Source organism: Anastrepha obliqua, chromosome 1 (assembly GCF_027943255.1).
Source record: "Anastrepha obliqua isolate idAnaObli1 chromosome 1, idAnaObli1_1.0, whole genome shotgun sequence".
Classification (NCBI taxonomy): domain Eukaryota; kingdom Metazoa; phylum Arthropoda; class Insecta; order Diptera; family Tephritidae; genus Anastrepha; species Anastrepha obliqua.
In genome coordinates, this window is record NC_072892.1 from 50,283,652 (window position 1) to 50,299,169 (window position 15,518).

Below are 15,518 nucleotides of genomic sequence, written 5' to 3' on the forward strand. Positions count from 1 at the left end.
TCGCTGATCCAATTCATAATTCCTGCGGATGATTCCGATTTTTGGTTTTGGCCCTTGTGGGGGAACCGCTGATCCACGGCTGGTCAATTCATCGCCAATTTCGTTTCCTTGAACACCGGAGTGTCCTGGAACCCATATAAGTACAAGCCTGTTCTGTGTAGCGACAAAATTAAGCTTCTTCTTACGTTCTTGATTAATTTGAGATTTGCTTCGCGTTCTCCAGGGCCTTCAGTGCAGCCTGACTATCACTGAAAACTCCAATCTGTTTACCGCTCCATCTCCAAAGGCTCTGCGACATTGCTGAAAAACCCTTAATGTGCGATTCACCTTCAGTAAAACGTGTGTCCCCCAAGTAAGCTTCTTATCTAATAAGATTACTTCTAGATATTTAATTTCATCGGAAAGACCAAGTGTCCCACCTTTCAGTGTTGGAAGACTAAGTCAATCCAATTTCCGTTTTCTCGTGAACAAAACTATGGTGGTTTTGTTCGGATTGACGGAAAGACCTTATCTCGTGCACCAGTCATCAATTTTGTCCAAAATCCTCTGCACTTTCGTGCAAAGCCTCCTTAGGAATTTTAGCACACCAATTACTAGGTGGTTTAATAAGTTTCGCGGTTCAATAAGAAAAACACAGTTTTTGAAATGCAATTTATTACTCAGAATCGTCTCCCTGAGCATCAATACACTTTATACCAATACCATTCCAGAAGTGAGAATCTGGAAGGGCTGCAAAATACGTTTCCACAGCTGTTATGACCTCATCATTTGTTGAAAAACGCTTTCCACGCATGCATTTTTTTAGGTCTGGAAACAGATGGAAGTTGCTAGGGACCAAATCTGGTGAATACGGAGGATGCTCCAACACTTCGAAGGGTCTTTTTCACTTTTTAAATAGTTATAAAAGGATTTACTCCGTTTACGTAGAAGCGCCAACCAAAAGATGAGCCGTCTCTGGCTCCTTCCAGCAATGCAATTCTCGATACTAGAAAACTTTGCTTTCCTATCGATCTGGGCCGATCTCTGAGCCGAAAAATTATACCCGCAAACTTTCATGCCTGGTTTCAATGAGTGCCGCACGATTTCACCCAATATTTTCTTTACATTTTGTCTTTTTGGACACGAACAAACTTAACGCTCTCTTATCCCCACGTTTAGTGACACAACAAAAACAATATTGATTGCTAACTTTTTAGCAAGAGTTTTGCTTTCTATGCTTTTGAGTATTTTTTCTTTAGAATTTGCGCTGAAATAAAAAGTAGTTCTTCGAAGAGAACATCAGGGATTTATTAGGTGCCAAAGATGGCTGACAAAAGGTGAAAATTAGACATCTTACCTTTAATTATTGCTTCATGTTCTATACCGGCAACTAACTCTCAATTCCTCACAATGAAAACTGAACTCTCACATTGACTGATGTTTACTTTATTGTCGTTTTGATAAAATCTAATAATATCATATTAATACAAAATTTTGACATGCACGCACTTTAATGACAATTATAAAAAAATTTTGTAAATACCTATAATGAATGCATTTATAAAATGACGCTGTAACAATACAAGTAAAATATCACATTTTTATGAAATTTTAATAGATGCAGAGAGATTTAATACTGTTTTCGAAAGCCAAGATATCAGCTGTGAAAGCTCTCACTGATTCTTTGAAATTTGTACTCGTATACTTTTCAATATCGAAGAGTTTGGCACTCAAAAGTTATGCGAAAACCTTAAACTTCCGCCAAAAGCATATCTTCCAGCTAATGGGCCTCTAAAGTGGCGTGTCACAACTACTGCTATTCCCAATGTGGTAGCCGAACTTATTGAGCTCCAGATATTCGCTCTAGCTGCCACAGCGATTATGCCCATATTCGTTTGCGGGAATTCAGAGGCAGAAAATGAAACACTATGACCCCGAGCGTGAGTATAAGACAATCCAGAGCTGGTATGATCAAAGCTGACGCCAGAAATAAATTTGGTTTGCGAGTACATTAAAAACGTGGAAAATTTATGCGTTTTATTATTGAAAATACTTGCATGAAAGCCACCCGTAAGAGTGGTACCAAAGTTGTGCATTATTATACGCTGTACCGAAAAGCCTTGACCGTGGCTGGGTGAGAAGTGTATGAAAAAACAACAAAAATTAATGCAAGATATTTATAAAATATTATTTAATAATATCTTCAAATTTTTTTTTTATATATTGTAATATTTTTGTAACTTACGCATTAACCTCCGCAAAGATACCCGTGCAGCCTTCACCCATGGTCGCGTTGCTGGCAATAAACGCGCCTGCTGTCATATTAACTTTTTCATTTCCAATCTTTTTACTTGCTTCCGCTCGGGTACCATTTCCAGCTTCTGTTGTTGTAAACCAATGCATAGTTTTTAAAGTGACAAATTCAATTATTTAACTATTTAATAAAATGACTTTTTTTGTTGCTTAGGAATTTTGTCAAGCACTTGTTGTGCTTTCTGCTCTGTAACTGTTTGTAAAATTGCATTTTTGGCGATTCTTTTATGTCGTTATTTTTCTTTTACTTTATGGGGGCACATACGTACAAATATATTATACTTAATCCCGATTCACACACAGCGACAATTGGAAGAGAGACACTGGAAGTTCTCTTTAGCATCTTTTTACATTTGCATATCTGGACATATCACTCATTCGTGCAGCCGTGATTTTTCAAAGTGAAGAAAATAATTTGTTTGTTGAACTTTATTTGTTGGAAAGTGGCGAAGCGTGGACAAAACAAAAGCAGTATAACTGGTTCGGTTATATTCAACAATCCGCAAAAATGTAATACGGAGAACTTTTGCAAACAGCTTCTGAAATATTTCAATGAAAAGGGCAAACTGAATTGGTAATAAATATCAATAAATGAATGTAATAAATAATTCGTTTCTATTTTTTTATATACAGAAAAACATTTTTCTAATGGTGGTCGCCCCTCGGCAGGCAATGGCAAACCTCCGAGAAAAAGCTCCTCATAAAAACATCTGCCGTTCGGAATCGGCTTGAAACTGTAAGTCCCTCCATTTGTGGAACAACATTAAGACGCACACCACAAAGAGGAGGAGGAGCTTGGCCAAACACCCAAAAAGGGTGTACACGCCAATTATACATATATATATGTATATATAGTTAGAAGGCCGAAAAAACGAATTTACCAGAAATTTTTCTGAGAAACTTTTTTAATTTATTGAACTAAAAATTTGTACACATATTTTGTTATTTTTTAACTGTATTTTAAGACTTAGTATTAGTAAAAGTATTTATTTGGAAAGGAGTTACAGCGGTTCTCCGGGAGCTCCTCTCAAAAAAGACGTTTTGCCGTGACCACTATAACTCTGAACTGGATTCTCTGAAATAAAAAACCAAACAGATTTCGTTAAATCTAGTAATTAATCGAAGAAAGAAGCCAATTAATTTTTTTGGACAAAATGGCGGTTTCTCAAAAAAGAAAATCCATTTTTGACCAAAATTTCGGCCTTAAATTGTTTATAAAAAATATTTATCGGTGAGAAAAAATCTTATAAAAACTAAAAAATATATTTACGAAGATTGTGTTAAAGTTTGAGACTAATCGGCTTAGCTGTTTTCGAGTAATGTTGGTCACCGACTTTGAAAACACCGTTTTGAGAAAAACGCGTTTAAAGTTTGAAAAGCACTTTACATAGAATACAAGCACCCTGAAACGCCTTTTCAAATTTGCGTGTAACCTCGAAAATATTCACCGGAACGATATTAAATTTTCTGTGTGTACTCTTAAATATATTTAAGTACCTTAAGAAAAAAAAAAATAAAAAAAAATCAATTGTTTTTTAATTCTAATTGTATATAACCCCTTAATGTCTTTAAAGGGACAGATAGATACCTGAAAAATTTCGAAAATTTTTTTTCATAAAATGTTAATATAATCCTTCAAGAATATGTAAAAAAATTTTAGAACGTAATTTTAAGTATTTCTTATGTTATTGATCGTAAACCGTGGCGACTCTATTCTTTGCGTTCGAGGGGTGGTAGAGGTATGTTACGTATTCAAACTTTAGACGCGTTTTTCTCAAAACTATATTTTTCGAATTGGCGTACACGATAACTCGAAAAGTTATTGACCGATCTCCCTGAAATTTCGCACACATATTTTTTATGATATTACACATACTTTCTATGTGTTTCAAGTTTTCGAAAATTTTTCGAAAAAATATTTTTTTCGAAGCAAAAATACTAGGAAAATTTGCCCCAAAATACATATTTTTTTTGTTTAAGCATTTTATTCCGCGAATTTTGTATTTTTTTCCATTTTTGTTTAATTCATATAGAAATTATGACATTAATAAACAGTTAAATTTTTTGGTTTTTTGTATTCAGGTCACTGACGCCAATGCTACAATGCCCATAGCAAAAGAAAATCTCCACTTGCGCTAAATCTTTTTGCGAAGTTATATATATATATATAGTGCTTCCCAGTGTTCAGTGACAACAACAATGAATAATAGCAAAGATATGAATTTGCTAACCATATGTTATATTAATATTTCGATTTCTATAATAATTACGTATTTTTACACATATACCAGAGACCGTTCTCTGGTATGAACTACATTAACGTTCTTTGAACTACATTTAAACAAAAAACAAAAGAAAAAAATCTAAATTTTACACTATGTCGCGTTGCTTTTATTGTGAACACAGGTGTATTTATTTGTAAGAAATATTATGTACAAGTATATATAATATATATGTATATCTATGTATGTGTGTAGCAAATATAAAATAAACCGGAATTATTTACAAAGATCTTTGAATAGCAAAGAAAGGGAATATATGCAATTTTTATTTTACCACTTCTTTTTACCCGGAAGTACTAGTAGAATATTTCTCTTTTTGTATACTAATTACAATATTTTTTGAATATTTATCACGCTAAATTTAAGTTTTGGTTTCTTCTTTACCTCTATTTCATTTAGACACATATTTCATATCCTCTGCATAGATGTTTCACACTTTAGCCAATTGGTGTCACTGTGGCGCCGTGGCTTAGTTGGTTAAAGCGCCTGTCTAGTAAACAGGAGATCGTGAGTTCGAATCTCGCCGGGGCCTTCGAAGTCTACATTATTCGATTATAATGGACAGGACTTCAGATTTCTTTTTAATCCATTTATTATTTATATTAAAAGAAAAAAACTATTATTTAATGTTAAAGACCTCGAAGCAACTATGACTGTATACAGGTACTCGTACAAAAACACACGAGTATACACTGCGTTAAGTATCTACATACATATTTCACAGAGACTTTTTGACATTTTGCCTATTTCTTATTTAATTTTAATAATTTGTCGATAAAAATATATGTAGTTCATAATCCTACAAAAATCATATGAATCCAAGTTTCAACCATAGTGCAAGTTAAAAAAAAATTAAATAAATTTTCCTCAAAATTGTACATTTTTAATCAGAATTCTTAGAGAAATTTTCGAATATTTTTGAATTTTATAATAATAAGCTGCACGTTTTTTCTAATGGCGGTCGCCCCTCGGCAGACAATGGCAAACCTCCGAGTGTACTTATGCCATGAAAAATCAAATTTTGACATTTCTACGTGATTTAAAATATTGTTTGTTTTTCTGCAATCTAACGGATATGTGAATATGGGTAAGTGAATTCCAAGTACACTTACTATCTGAAGTATGTAGTTTAATAAATAAGCGGTACGCCGTTCCAATAAATCTTACGACGCTATAAATTATAAGAAACTAATTCTACACATTTACAGTGGGGGTCACGAAATTAGCACTCTATGCAAAAATAATATTCTCTTTATAGTTTTTCTTCTTAATTTCATCATTCTTCATTTCTCTTGGAAAGTTATTTACTAAGTAGGGGAAAAAGTACATCAATAATCGCTGTTTCATGTATTCCCCCCTCATCATAAAACTCATTTTAGTTTTATGTATCTTGTTCACTTGTTTTCCTATACCTACTTCGTACCACATTGGTGGTTATCGATTATCTTGGTGTGGTATTTGACTTTGGATTCTCTTTTCAAAAACATTTAAATTACACCATTGCTTTTATTCGAGGTTTTAGTAGATTCGTATACTCTAAATCTGTTTCAGGTATATCTGTCTTGTACATTCGAAACTAGAATATGCTGTCTTTATTTGGAAACCACATTATGCATGACATATTAGTAGGTTTAAACGTGTCCAAAAAGTCTTTGTTCGTTATGCTTTGCGCCCTTTACATTTCATTGATCCAATTGGAGCACTCTAAAAGTCGGTGATTACTCATGCATCTAAGAAAACTAGAATGACTATTCTCACTTTCGTTTTTGATTTTATAATAGAGGTGATTGACCCCCTTTCGTCAGCGAAGCTTACGAAATCATGATACTTTCTGGTTAGGGTTGGTTATACTTCCAATGCTCCAATTTTCAGAGCTTTGAGGGAATTGATTTCGCTCTGAAATCATATTGGCCTAGAATTTTTTTTCATAAAATACTACTTCAAAATGTCACTAAATGAATTGTTTAACTAATATACATTCTTAGTAGTTTCTAATATTCTTTCTCTGTAAACTGTAAGAAATGTATTTTTTTTCTATATCAAATGAAATAAGTAAATTAGAAGTTGAATTTAGTTTTCATTGAAATATAAAAATCAAATATAATTATTTAGTATTCATTTGACATAAATTGCATTTTTAGATTAATAATTAAAATAAATAAACAAATAAAGGTGGTACCAGCTAAAGCGGATTCGAATTCAGAAGAGAACTTGTTTTCATCTTACTCAATTTAGCTGATTCATATTCTTTGGCAAGTATTAATGTTATATTACTTGTATAAGCTGAGATAAAAAAACAAAAATTTAGTTAAAAATCATGGCGTGTTATGGGTGTAGCGGCAGCTTAATCAGAACTTAAAATCATCTGGCAGCATAATGCTGGGAATTTGCAGTGTTAAAGAGATGATATATAATGCACCTAAACATGTCACTGTATGCTATGATATGACCTTGAGTTGTTATCGTCTGAATATGCTGCAAACAGCAAGATGCTATTTCTACCGCATATCTAGATGCTACAGTTTCTTCCCATACATACATGCATATGAATTCTATTGTTATGAAAATTATGAAAATCTTCATTAAGAATATACATACATGCTTCGCTTTCGGTTTTCCAATTCGGTTTCCCAAACAGAGAATTTTGATATTCATAGAAAAATGCTATTTTTTAATATAAATGATCGGATGTTTATTTCATTATAAAGAGATAATAGTGGAAAATAACGTCAGGCAAATGACCACCAGGACCACGCTTACAGGACAATATCCTTTTCATGAACTTTTCCATAACCGTATTGCAAAGTGGCTGCCCTATGTCCTCGATAGCCTCACAAATTCCATCTCTTTCACGTGGCCCCAAAGAAAAAAGTCACAAGGTGTTAAATCACAAGATCTTGGTGGCCAATTGTGATCAACACTTCGAGAGATAACACGGTCCGGAAACTTTTCTCGTTGGTTGTGTGGCACGTAGCACACTGGGGATTTTTGTACAGAGATGCGGAAAAAAGTATACATCCCAAAAAATATTTACATTTTTACTACTAACGAAGTTGTATATATTTGTGTATGAAAAGAACATGTCTAAAAACTATTTTTTATTGTAACAAAATTAAAAAAAAAAAATTTTTTTAAATTCATAAATTTTTTTTTTTTTTATTAATATAAGCCAGCAAATATTTACGCACAGGATACATGTAAGTTCATGATTCTGAATTACCCTCAAAATGTCAAAACAAAATTAAAAGTGTTTCGTTATCATTATGCGCACACTAGAAAGCGTTTAGTTATTATCATTGCCAAAAAATAATCAGTGGCGCCTGGTGGCACCTGCAATTGATTAAAACTGAAAGAGACGTTATTAAGCAACACGTTGATACTAGTTTCTGACCGTAGGTAAATGTAGCTCAACTTGCAGATCCAAGAATATGAAGGAATATGATTTTTTTTTTTTTTCGTAAAATTAATTATAAATAGATAATCAAATGCTTTACAGCCTTTCTTCTTCCGGCTAAAATATATAAAAATATCGTACCCTAAATGAAAAATAAAAAAATGGAAGTCGGCTCAAGCAAAAAGAAAAAAAACCACCTTGGGCTTTGAAGTTTCTTCTTCGTCAGTTCAATACCATAAAAAAATTATACTTTTGACATATCTATAAAAAAAAACTGTAAGTCGGAGTTTAGTAATTCTTTTTGATTTTATTGTTGGTTCTATTCTGGAATTTAGAAATACCATTAAACATTGCGTAGGTGGTATGTTGCAAATTTGACTTTTTTCCGCAAAATCCCCAGTGTGCGTAGCCCCGTCTGGTTGAAAATAAACGTTGTCCAGATCAATACCATCCCATTCCGGCCATAAAAATCGTTAATCATCTCTCGATAACGCAATCCATTCACCAATAACACCTGTTATTGGAAAACCCTATATAATGCAACATAAACTGTTCATTTGGGATATGGAAGGGTTTTTTCTAGATCAATGGAAAATGCAAAATATTTATCTGAGTTCTTTGGTGCTCAGTTTTGATCTTCTTTTAAAGATTTTCTAGCCGGTTCTGCATTTTTCAAATGTATGTTATGTTCTTCTAAAAGGTTGCTTTTTTCATTAGGGTCTGAGGTAGTTTTAATTTTCAAATTTAAGTAACCGCATTTTTGACAAGTATCTTTATGTGGGGGATGAAAACTTAAATTCAAATTATTCTTAAAAATTTTCCTATATGTATATTCGCTCGCTGAGAAATGTTCTATGGTTTTCTTGGCACTTTTCAACATACAAGTTGTAAATTTTTCTTAAGTTCAAATCAGAGCTCAGGTATTTCCTGTTTAGATTATTAGAACGCGTGTAATGACTTTCATAGTCTGGAAAGTTTTTTATATGATCCTTTACGATATCCACTAGTTTCTCATCACTATTTATGCACGATCCTTGCATTTAAAAAATCGTCAAAAAATAAATCTATATATCTGCTCTGTAGAGCCTCTCGTCCATGTGCGCTGTGCTTTTGGCTTATGCATTAGAGATATGTTGGCTTATGCATTAGAGATATGGAGACTACCTCTTTATGAGAAGTTTTCTGAATTGAACCTCAGTGACAATTAACAAAACATTTTAGCAAACAAGTATTGCAATTTCAGCTATCTTAATTTGACGTAGATGTTTAGCTACACCTAATCTGCAAGGAGTAGTAGCAATACTCCCTCACACACATTTTAGAACCGATACTTGCAGCGTTGCATTGATTTTTTGATATTCATGTGCGGGGTTTCCGATTTCCATCAATTCAATTCATTTAACAACGCCTTTAACTGTTGACGTAGTTATCAATTGAAAAATGAAAAACAACAAACAAAGTCTATGCATGAAAAGTTTAGAAATACGTTACGATAACGGTGTACCGCCATTTATTGACGTATATATCAGATATGAGTTCATAACTACATACATAGAAACGTTTAGACGGGGATATCAAAAAAAAAAACTAACTACGATGTCAAAATTGCAAGAACTCCTTCCTCAATATACTGCCATATAGTACATTAGCACATACGTAGTTGGTTAGACGCAAAATTTCTAAAACAAAAAGCAACAACAGTAAAAGTGGCATTCAATGACACAAAAAAGGTTCATCTGCAACAATAAACACATTTTGAGCAAACAATGTAGACATTTTTTCACTTTTTGTCAATTTCATATTTTTTCGCTGATTTCGTTTCGACTGCTGTATGCATTTCACTCCATTGTGGACATTTTACGACAGACAAGGTTCTGTAGCAGAGGGGACAAATCGAGTTGGAGTCCAATTGTTGACAGAAGCCCATGGCCACCTGTTGTCCTAACTGCAATACGTATCGCATGACAGGCGATATGAAATATTGACGGTGGGATTGGTTTGTCGTTGCAACGGTAGTGACGGAATACATCACGCTATTTTTTCCACTGGAATGTTCGTTGCGGTGTACCCGGAAATGTTCGACAAGATGTTGCGTGCATTTTTGCATATGGTTGTATTATCGCGACAGTTGGGAGGAATTAAAAAAAATATACAAAAATCACTGGCTCTTTCGGATTTGTGATGTAAATTTGCAAATAAATTGAATGTCAACTTTGGGGATGCAATGTTGACTTTATTAAATATTGAATTTTTCAATTAATAATACAACAACAATATTTACTATTAGCTTAACTTTTACAAGCTTACTTAATTACAGAAAAGGAGAGCAATAAAGCTGTTTATTGCATTCAGGCGATACCTACCCGCATAAGCATAACAGCCGCCGCTCTATTTAAAGATCCAAAAGAGTCAACCAAAAGTTACATACAAAACTTGCTGATGCCATAGCCCTTGGAGATGAATGAGTACTCCATATTATTAATTTATATTTTTTTGTTTATACAATTTTGCTTATTTGTCGTAAAACAAGTTTTGCAAAGCTTTCGAAAAAATATTGTAGAGATCGTAAAATTTTATTCGAGCTTCATGGGAGTAGGTTAGGTTAGATTAGGTTGCAATGGCTGTCCACTATGAGACATACTCGGGATTCAAACCCATGGTGATACCGCATGGGGAACTTTTCTGAACCAAAGTTAGCTTCTCGAAAATTTTAGAAGATCCATGATTCCCGCAGTGCTAAGTTTGGAAGATCTCATTCAAAAATTGTCTACCTAAAGTGCCTATCTTCGTCTGGGTAGACCAGGATAGTGGTACAAAAGGACCGAGAATGACCTCTTTCGTTCAGACAGCTTATACAGATGTCATGTGTCTACACACCTAACCTCTGAGCGGGTCTGTCTATGAGGCAGTGCCTCGGTATAATAAAAATCGGTGTGCTAAGTCCATGTTCTTTTAGGCTTAGCAGGAATGATGTGCGTTTAGCATTGATAGTTGGGTTCGTTACGCCATCTTTCATCAAAAATAAGTATCTTGTATGCTAGTTTGTAAAGGGTATACCAATATCAATTGCAATATTCTCGGTAGGAATGGTGGTGCTGAGTCTTACTAATTCATCGACCTTACAGCTTGTCTCGATATTACAATGACCAGGAATTCATGCTAAATTTGAGCGAAATTACTTACCCATCTTTTTGCGGCATTTCAGGGTTACTTTGGAGGTCACCGACTGCTTTGTAAAAGATTTTATCGCCATCTGGCTGCCAGTGAAAATGTAGATATCATTTTCCGGTATTGCGTTGTAAAGGCAAACACCGTATCAAAGTCACGGGACTAATAATTGCCATCAGTTCAGCTTTAAACACTGCAGTAGTCGAGGAGTCGAAAACTTAAGGAGATCCCCACATGTTCGGAATATACATACATCTTCACCCACCCTACCCTCGAGCTTTGATTCATCTATTATACACGGATAGACTCGCCCTGTTTCATCAAAAAGACAGATAATTTAGAGGCCTTTGTAGAAATTAACACAAGTTGGAAGGTGTTTACCCGAGATTGCTATTACAGTATCATCGGCGTATGCCGTCAGGTTTCACAGCAGTTGTGAGATTACCTCGTCCTGAGGCGTAAGCCGTCTAATTCTGCATTTATCGTTCGCCCGATTAGCATTCGTTCTATAAACGATACTAGCGCACTATTTCTACCTATTCCCGTAAGCGATGTTGTTATTACTTCAGGAATTTGTTAATGAATGTGCGCTCGATATCTAAAAAGGCAGCAAGGTATACTCGTATTCTCTATAGTACAGTGATTTCTCAATTGTATTGTATCATTCAGCGAGTTAAAGTAAGTATAGGGTTATTCAATAGGTGCGCTTCAACTTTTTTCCGATAGGGAGGGCGAACGACGCAATATTTTTTTATTTTTCGCTTGTCATTTGTAAACTTCATTAGTATACATTTCATCATGGAACGCTACACACTTGAGCAACGATTGCAAATCGTGCAAATTTTTTATGAAAATAATCGTTCTGTTGCTGCTACTTTAAGAGCATTACGGCCATTTTACGGTCCATTTAACAAGCCGTCCCGTTTTGGGGTTATGTGAAGTCATTGGTCTACAGTAACAAGCCGGCGACGATTTGTGAGCTCAGAGCCAATATTGAACGCGAAATTGCTGGAATTTCGGCCGATTTATGCAAAAGAGTGGTCGAAAATTGGGTTCAACGATTGGACTTCGTAAAACGTGCACGCGGTGGTCATGCAAAGGAAGTCGAATTTCATACTTAAATGTATATGTTCAAACTCGATAATAAAAAAAAAATTAGTTAAAAAAGTCAAACCATTTTTGTTTTATTCAAAAAAGTTCAAAAGTTGAAGCGCTCTTATTGAAAAACCCTATAAATACAGTGGTTCAATAAAGGACACCCAAGTGATATGGTTTTAATACTAAAAATAGGACTATGAATAAGTTCGTGCGGGTTTTTTCGAAATTTGAAACTTTATTGACGTAAAATGGTTAGAAATTTAATATTCAAAGTATTGTCCATCGCTTACTACTACTTTTTCCCATCTTTCTGGCAATTCACGGATTCCCTTTGTGAAAAATTCGGTCGGTTTTGCCGCAATCCACGAATCGATCCATTTTTTGACTTCATCGTAATTACGGAAGTGCTGGTCAGCCAGGCCATGTTGCATCGATCGGAAGAGATAGTAATCGGATGGCGCAAGGTCTGGACTATACGGCGGGTGGGGTAGGACATCCCATTTGAGCGTTTCTAAGTATGTTTTGACCACTTGTGCAACATGTGGCCGAGCATTGTCATGTTGCAAAATAACTTTGTCGTGTCTATCGGCGTATTGCGGCCGTTTTTCTCGCAGTGCTCGGCTCAAACGCATCAATTGTCGTCGGTAGACATCCCCCGTAATCGTTTCATTCGGTTTCAGTAGCTCATAATACACAACACCCAGCTGGTCCCACCAGATACACAGCATAACCTTCAGGCCATGAATATTCTGCGCCGACGTCGATGTTGAAGCATGGCCAGGGTATCCATACGTTGCCCGACGTTTTGGATTGTCGTAATGGACCCACTTTTTATCGCCAGTCACAATTCGATGCAAAAAACCCTTTCTTTTGTGCCGTTGAAGCAGTTGTTCGCATGCCATAAAACGGCGTTCAACGTCTCTTGGCTTCAATTCATACGGCACCCAATGGCCTACCTTTCGGATCATTCCCATGGCTTTTAAACGTTTGGAAATGGTTGATTGATCAACTCCCAAAGTTTTTGCAACCTCTTCTTGCGTTTGAGCCGGATCTTGATCGAGCAATTCCTCCAATTCGGTATCCATGAACTTTGGCGGCGCACCCTCGCGTTCTTCGTCTTCCAAGCCAAAATCACCACTTTTAAAGCGTGCAAACCACTTCTGGCACGTTCGCTCAGCTAGAGCATGCTCACCATAAACTTCCACCAAGATACGATGACTTTCGGCTGCTTTTTTCTTCATATTAAAGAATTCCCCGCAAAAACACATTATTTGGCACGAAATTCGACATTTTCAAGTGTGGTAAAAATATTGTTGTTTACGCTTCAAATAAAAAACTTATACTGACGTTTGTGCCTTACGACAGTAGCTCTCCAATGAATGTTTGGAAATGTGGATCGATGGAATAATAATCAAGTTACGCCATCTGTTGTAAAACCGCACGAACTTATTCATAGTCCTATTATTAAAATGCGAATCTAATGCGTTTATGCGGCACATTTATTTTCATTATTCAACTTTTCAAAACTACAAAAAACATAAACAAACTTCAACTCCTTCGTACGTAGCAAAATACCAACATAAAAACTTAGCCAAATACATGACAAAAACGAACTCGGATATGTATATAAAGTGGAGCTAGGCAAACAATATTTAAGAAAAAACAATATAATTAATATTTAGTCCGCAAGCCTTTATTTTTTCTCACAGCATTCAGTCTTCTTGGCATGGATTCTATCAGTTTCTTGCATGTTAAAGGATCTTTTTTCCTCAACTCTTCTTTGATAGCATCTTCAAGGTCTTTTTTGTTTCTAATAACAAGCCTTTTCATTTGGTTTTCCAAATGAGCCCAGAGATGTTCAATCACATTGATGTCTGGAGATTGTGGAGGTGTTTCAAGTACTTTAGGGCAGTTGCACATAAGCCATAGACGGACATTAAAAGCCTTATGCTTGGGATCGTTGTCTTGATAGTACTGAAAATTGTCCTTAATTCCCAACTTGTCAGCACTTTGTATTACATTTTCTTTCATAATTGTTAGGTATTGTTGTATTGTGGTCCATATTGCCCTTAGCGAGGCACAAATTTCCAGTAACAGCAGCGGACATACAATCCCATACCATTCTGACCCACCCTCATGTTTAACTGTCGGACGTAAGTTTTTTCCAGCAACTCTTCATTAGGGCTGCTCCACATATATGATTGTCCATCTGACCTAAATAAGTTAAACTTGCTTTCATCTGCAAATAAAACGAGCTGCCAGTAATCGAAATCCTCATCCCTATGACGCTTTGCGAATTTTATTTATTTCGGTTAATCTCGTCGGTGAAAGGTTTTTTTCGCGCAACTCTTTCATTATAAGTATTTCTTCGCAACACTATACGTATACTTTCGCGGTTGCAGTTAATATTAAGGTGTTGGGCGACTTCTATTGCGAACTTGGGATTTTTGATTTTTCTTAATTCGTTGCACCGTTCATCTGTATCCGAAAACGGGTTTAGTCGTCTCGATTTCTTGTTCTCTTTTACGGATTTTGTTTTTTGAAACGTTTTATCATGTCGTAGACAGTGGAACGGGGTCTATCCACAACTTCTTCGATTTCCCAAACGGTTTTATGATGACTAACAATTAAATTTCTGACTTCAATTGAGTTTTGTTCATGCTGTCCATTCATGTTTATAATTTGGACTTTTATTCAACAAAACGTGACTAAAATTTTACTTTCATTTATTACGTTTGGTTCTTTCTTTGCACTGTTCTACCGAGATAACATTGATTGTGGGATTCCCCGTTTGAAAGTGCCAACTAATCTCAATAATGCCAGATGTCTGACTTCTTTTTTGACACCAATTTTGAGAATGCTGTGAGATTTGTAAATTATTATAACTATTTTTAAAATCCTATTTAAATACCCAATAGAAAAATATAAAAATAAAAATATTTAACTTTCGTTTCTTACAAAAATTTTGAATTCGAAGCTGCATGCTATGTATGTTCGAGTTCTTTATTGAGCCACTGTATATTGAAGTGAAGGATAATTATATAATTTCATCTACAAATTCAAATCTTTTTTTTATTCATGGGATAATCGCGAGCATAAGCATTATGAGCAGAGAGAACAGTTTTAAGAAAACTGTTTCCAAATTAGGAAAAATAATGGTTTTACATGCATTAGCCTTTTGTGCCAATTTGATAGCATCGCTTCATTTTGTGTGAAAAATGTGAAACCAAATGAATATTTTTTATTTTGTATTTATTTTTTAATTTTTTCTATAAATATACTAT

The 15,518-nt window shown here is 34.9% G+C and overlaps 1 protein-coding gene and 1 non-coding gene across 3 annotated transcripts; one reads left to right on the forward strand and one right to left on the reverse strand.

Annotated features, from left to right (window-relative positions):
- Positions 1-1,553: 1,553 nt before the first annotated feature.
- Positions 1,554-2,475, reverse strand: LOC129252721 (attacin-A-like). Of its 2 annotated transcripts, XM_054890955.1 has the most exons (3): positions 2,225-2,475; positions 2,033-2,109; positions 1,754-1,956 (listed from the first exon to the last, which is right to left on the reverse strand). In XM_054890955.1, the coding sequence occupies exons 1-3, from the start codon at positions 2,380-2,382 to the stop codon at positions 1,859-1,861; spliced, it is 333 nt and encodes a 110-aa protein (XP_054746930.1). In that variant the 5' UTR covers positions 2,383-2,475; the 3' UTR covers positions 1,754-1,858. The 2 variants fall into 2 exon arrangements, with proteins under 2 accessions (XP_054746929.1, XP_054746930.1); XM_054890954.1 differs by having other exon boundaries at positions 1,554-2,109.
- A 2,557-nt stretch (positions 2,476-5,032) lies between these two features.
- Positions 5,033-5,106, forward strand: Trnat-agu (transfer RNA threonine (anticodon AGU)). The gene has a single exon. It is a non-coding gene; the product is annotated as a tRNA-Thr (tRNA).
- The last annotated feature ends 10,412 nt before the right edge of the window (positions 5,107-15,518 follow it).

What these genes read in the sequence shown, in the direction of transcription:
- LOC129252721 (XM_054890954.1), bottom strand. Translation starts at nt 2,382, where the DNA reads ATGCATTGGTTTACAACAACAGAAGCTGGAAATGGTACCCGAGCGGAA. An exon ending in ATCTTTGCGGAGGTTAATGC is followed by an intron (nt 2,110 to 2,224) that starts GTAAGTTACAAA and finishes CTTCTCACCCAG; the next exon opens with CCACGGTCAAGGCTTTTCGG.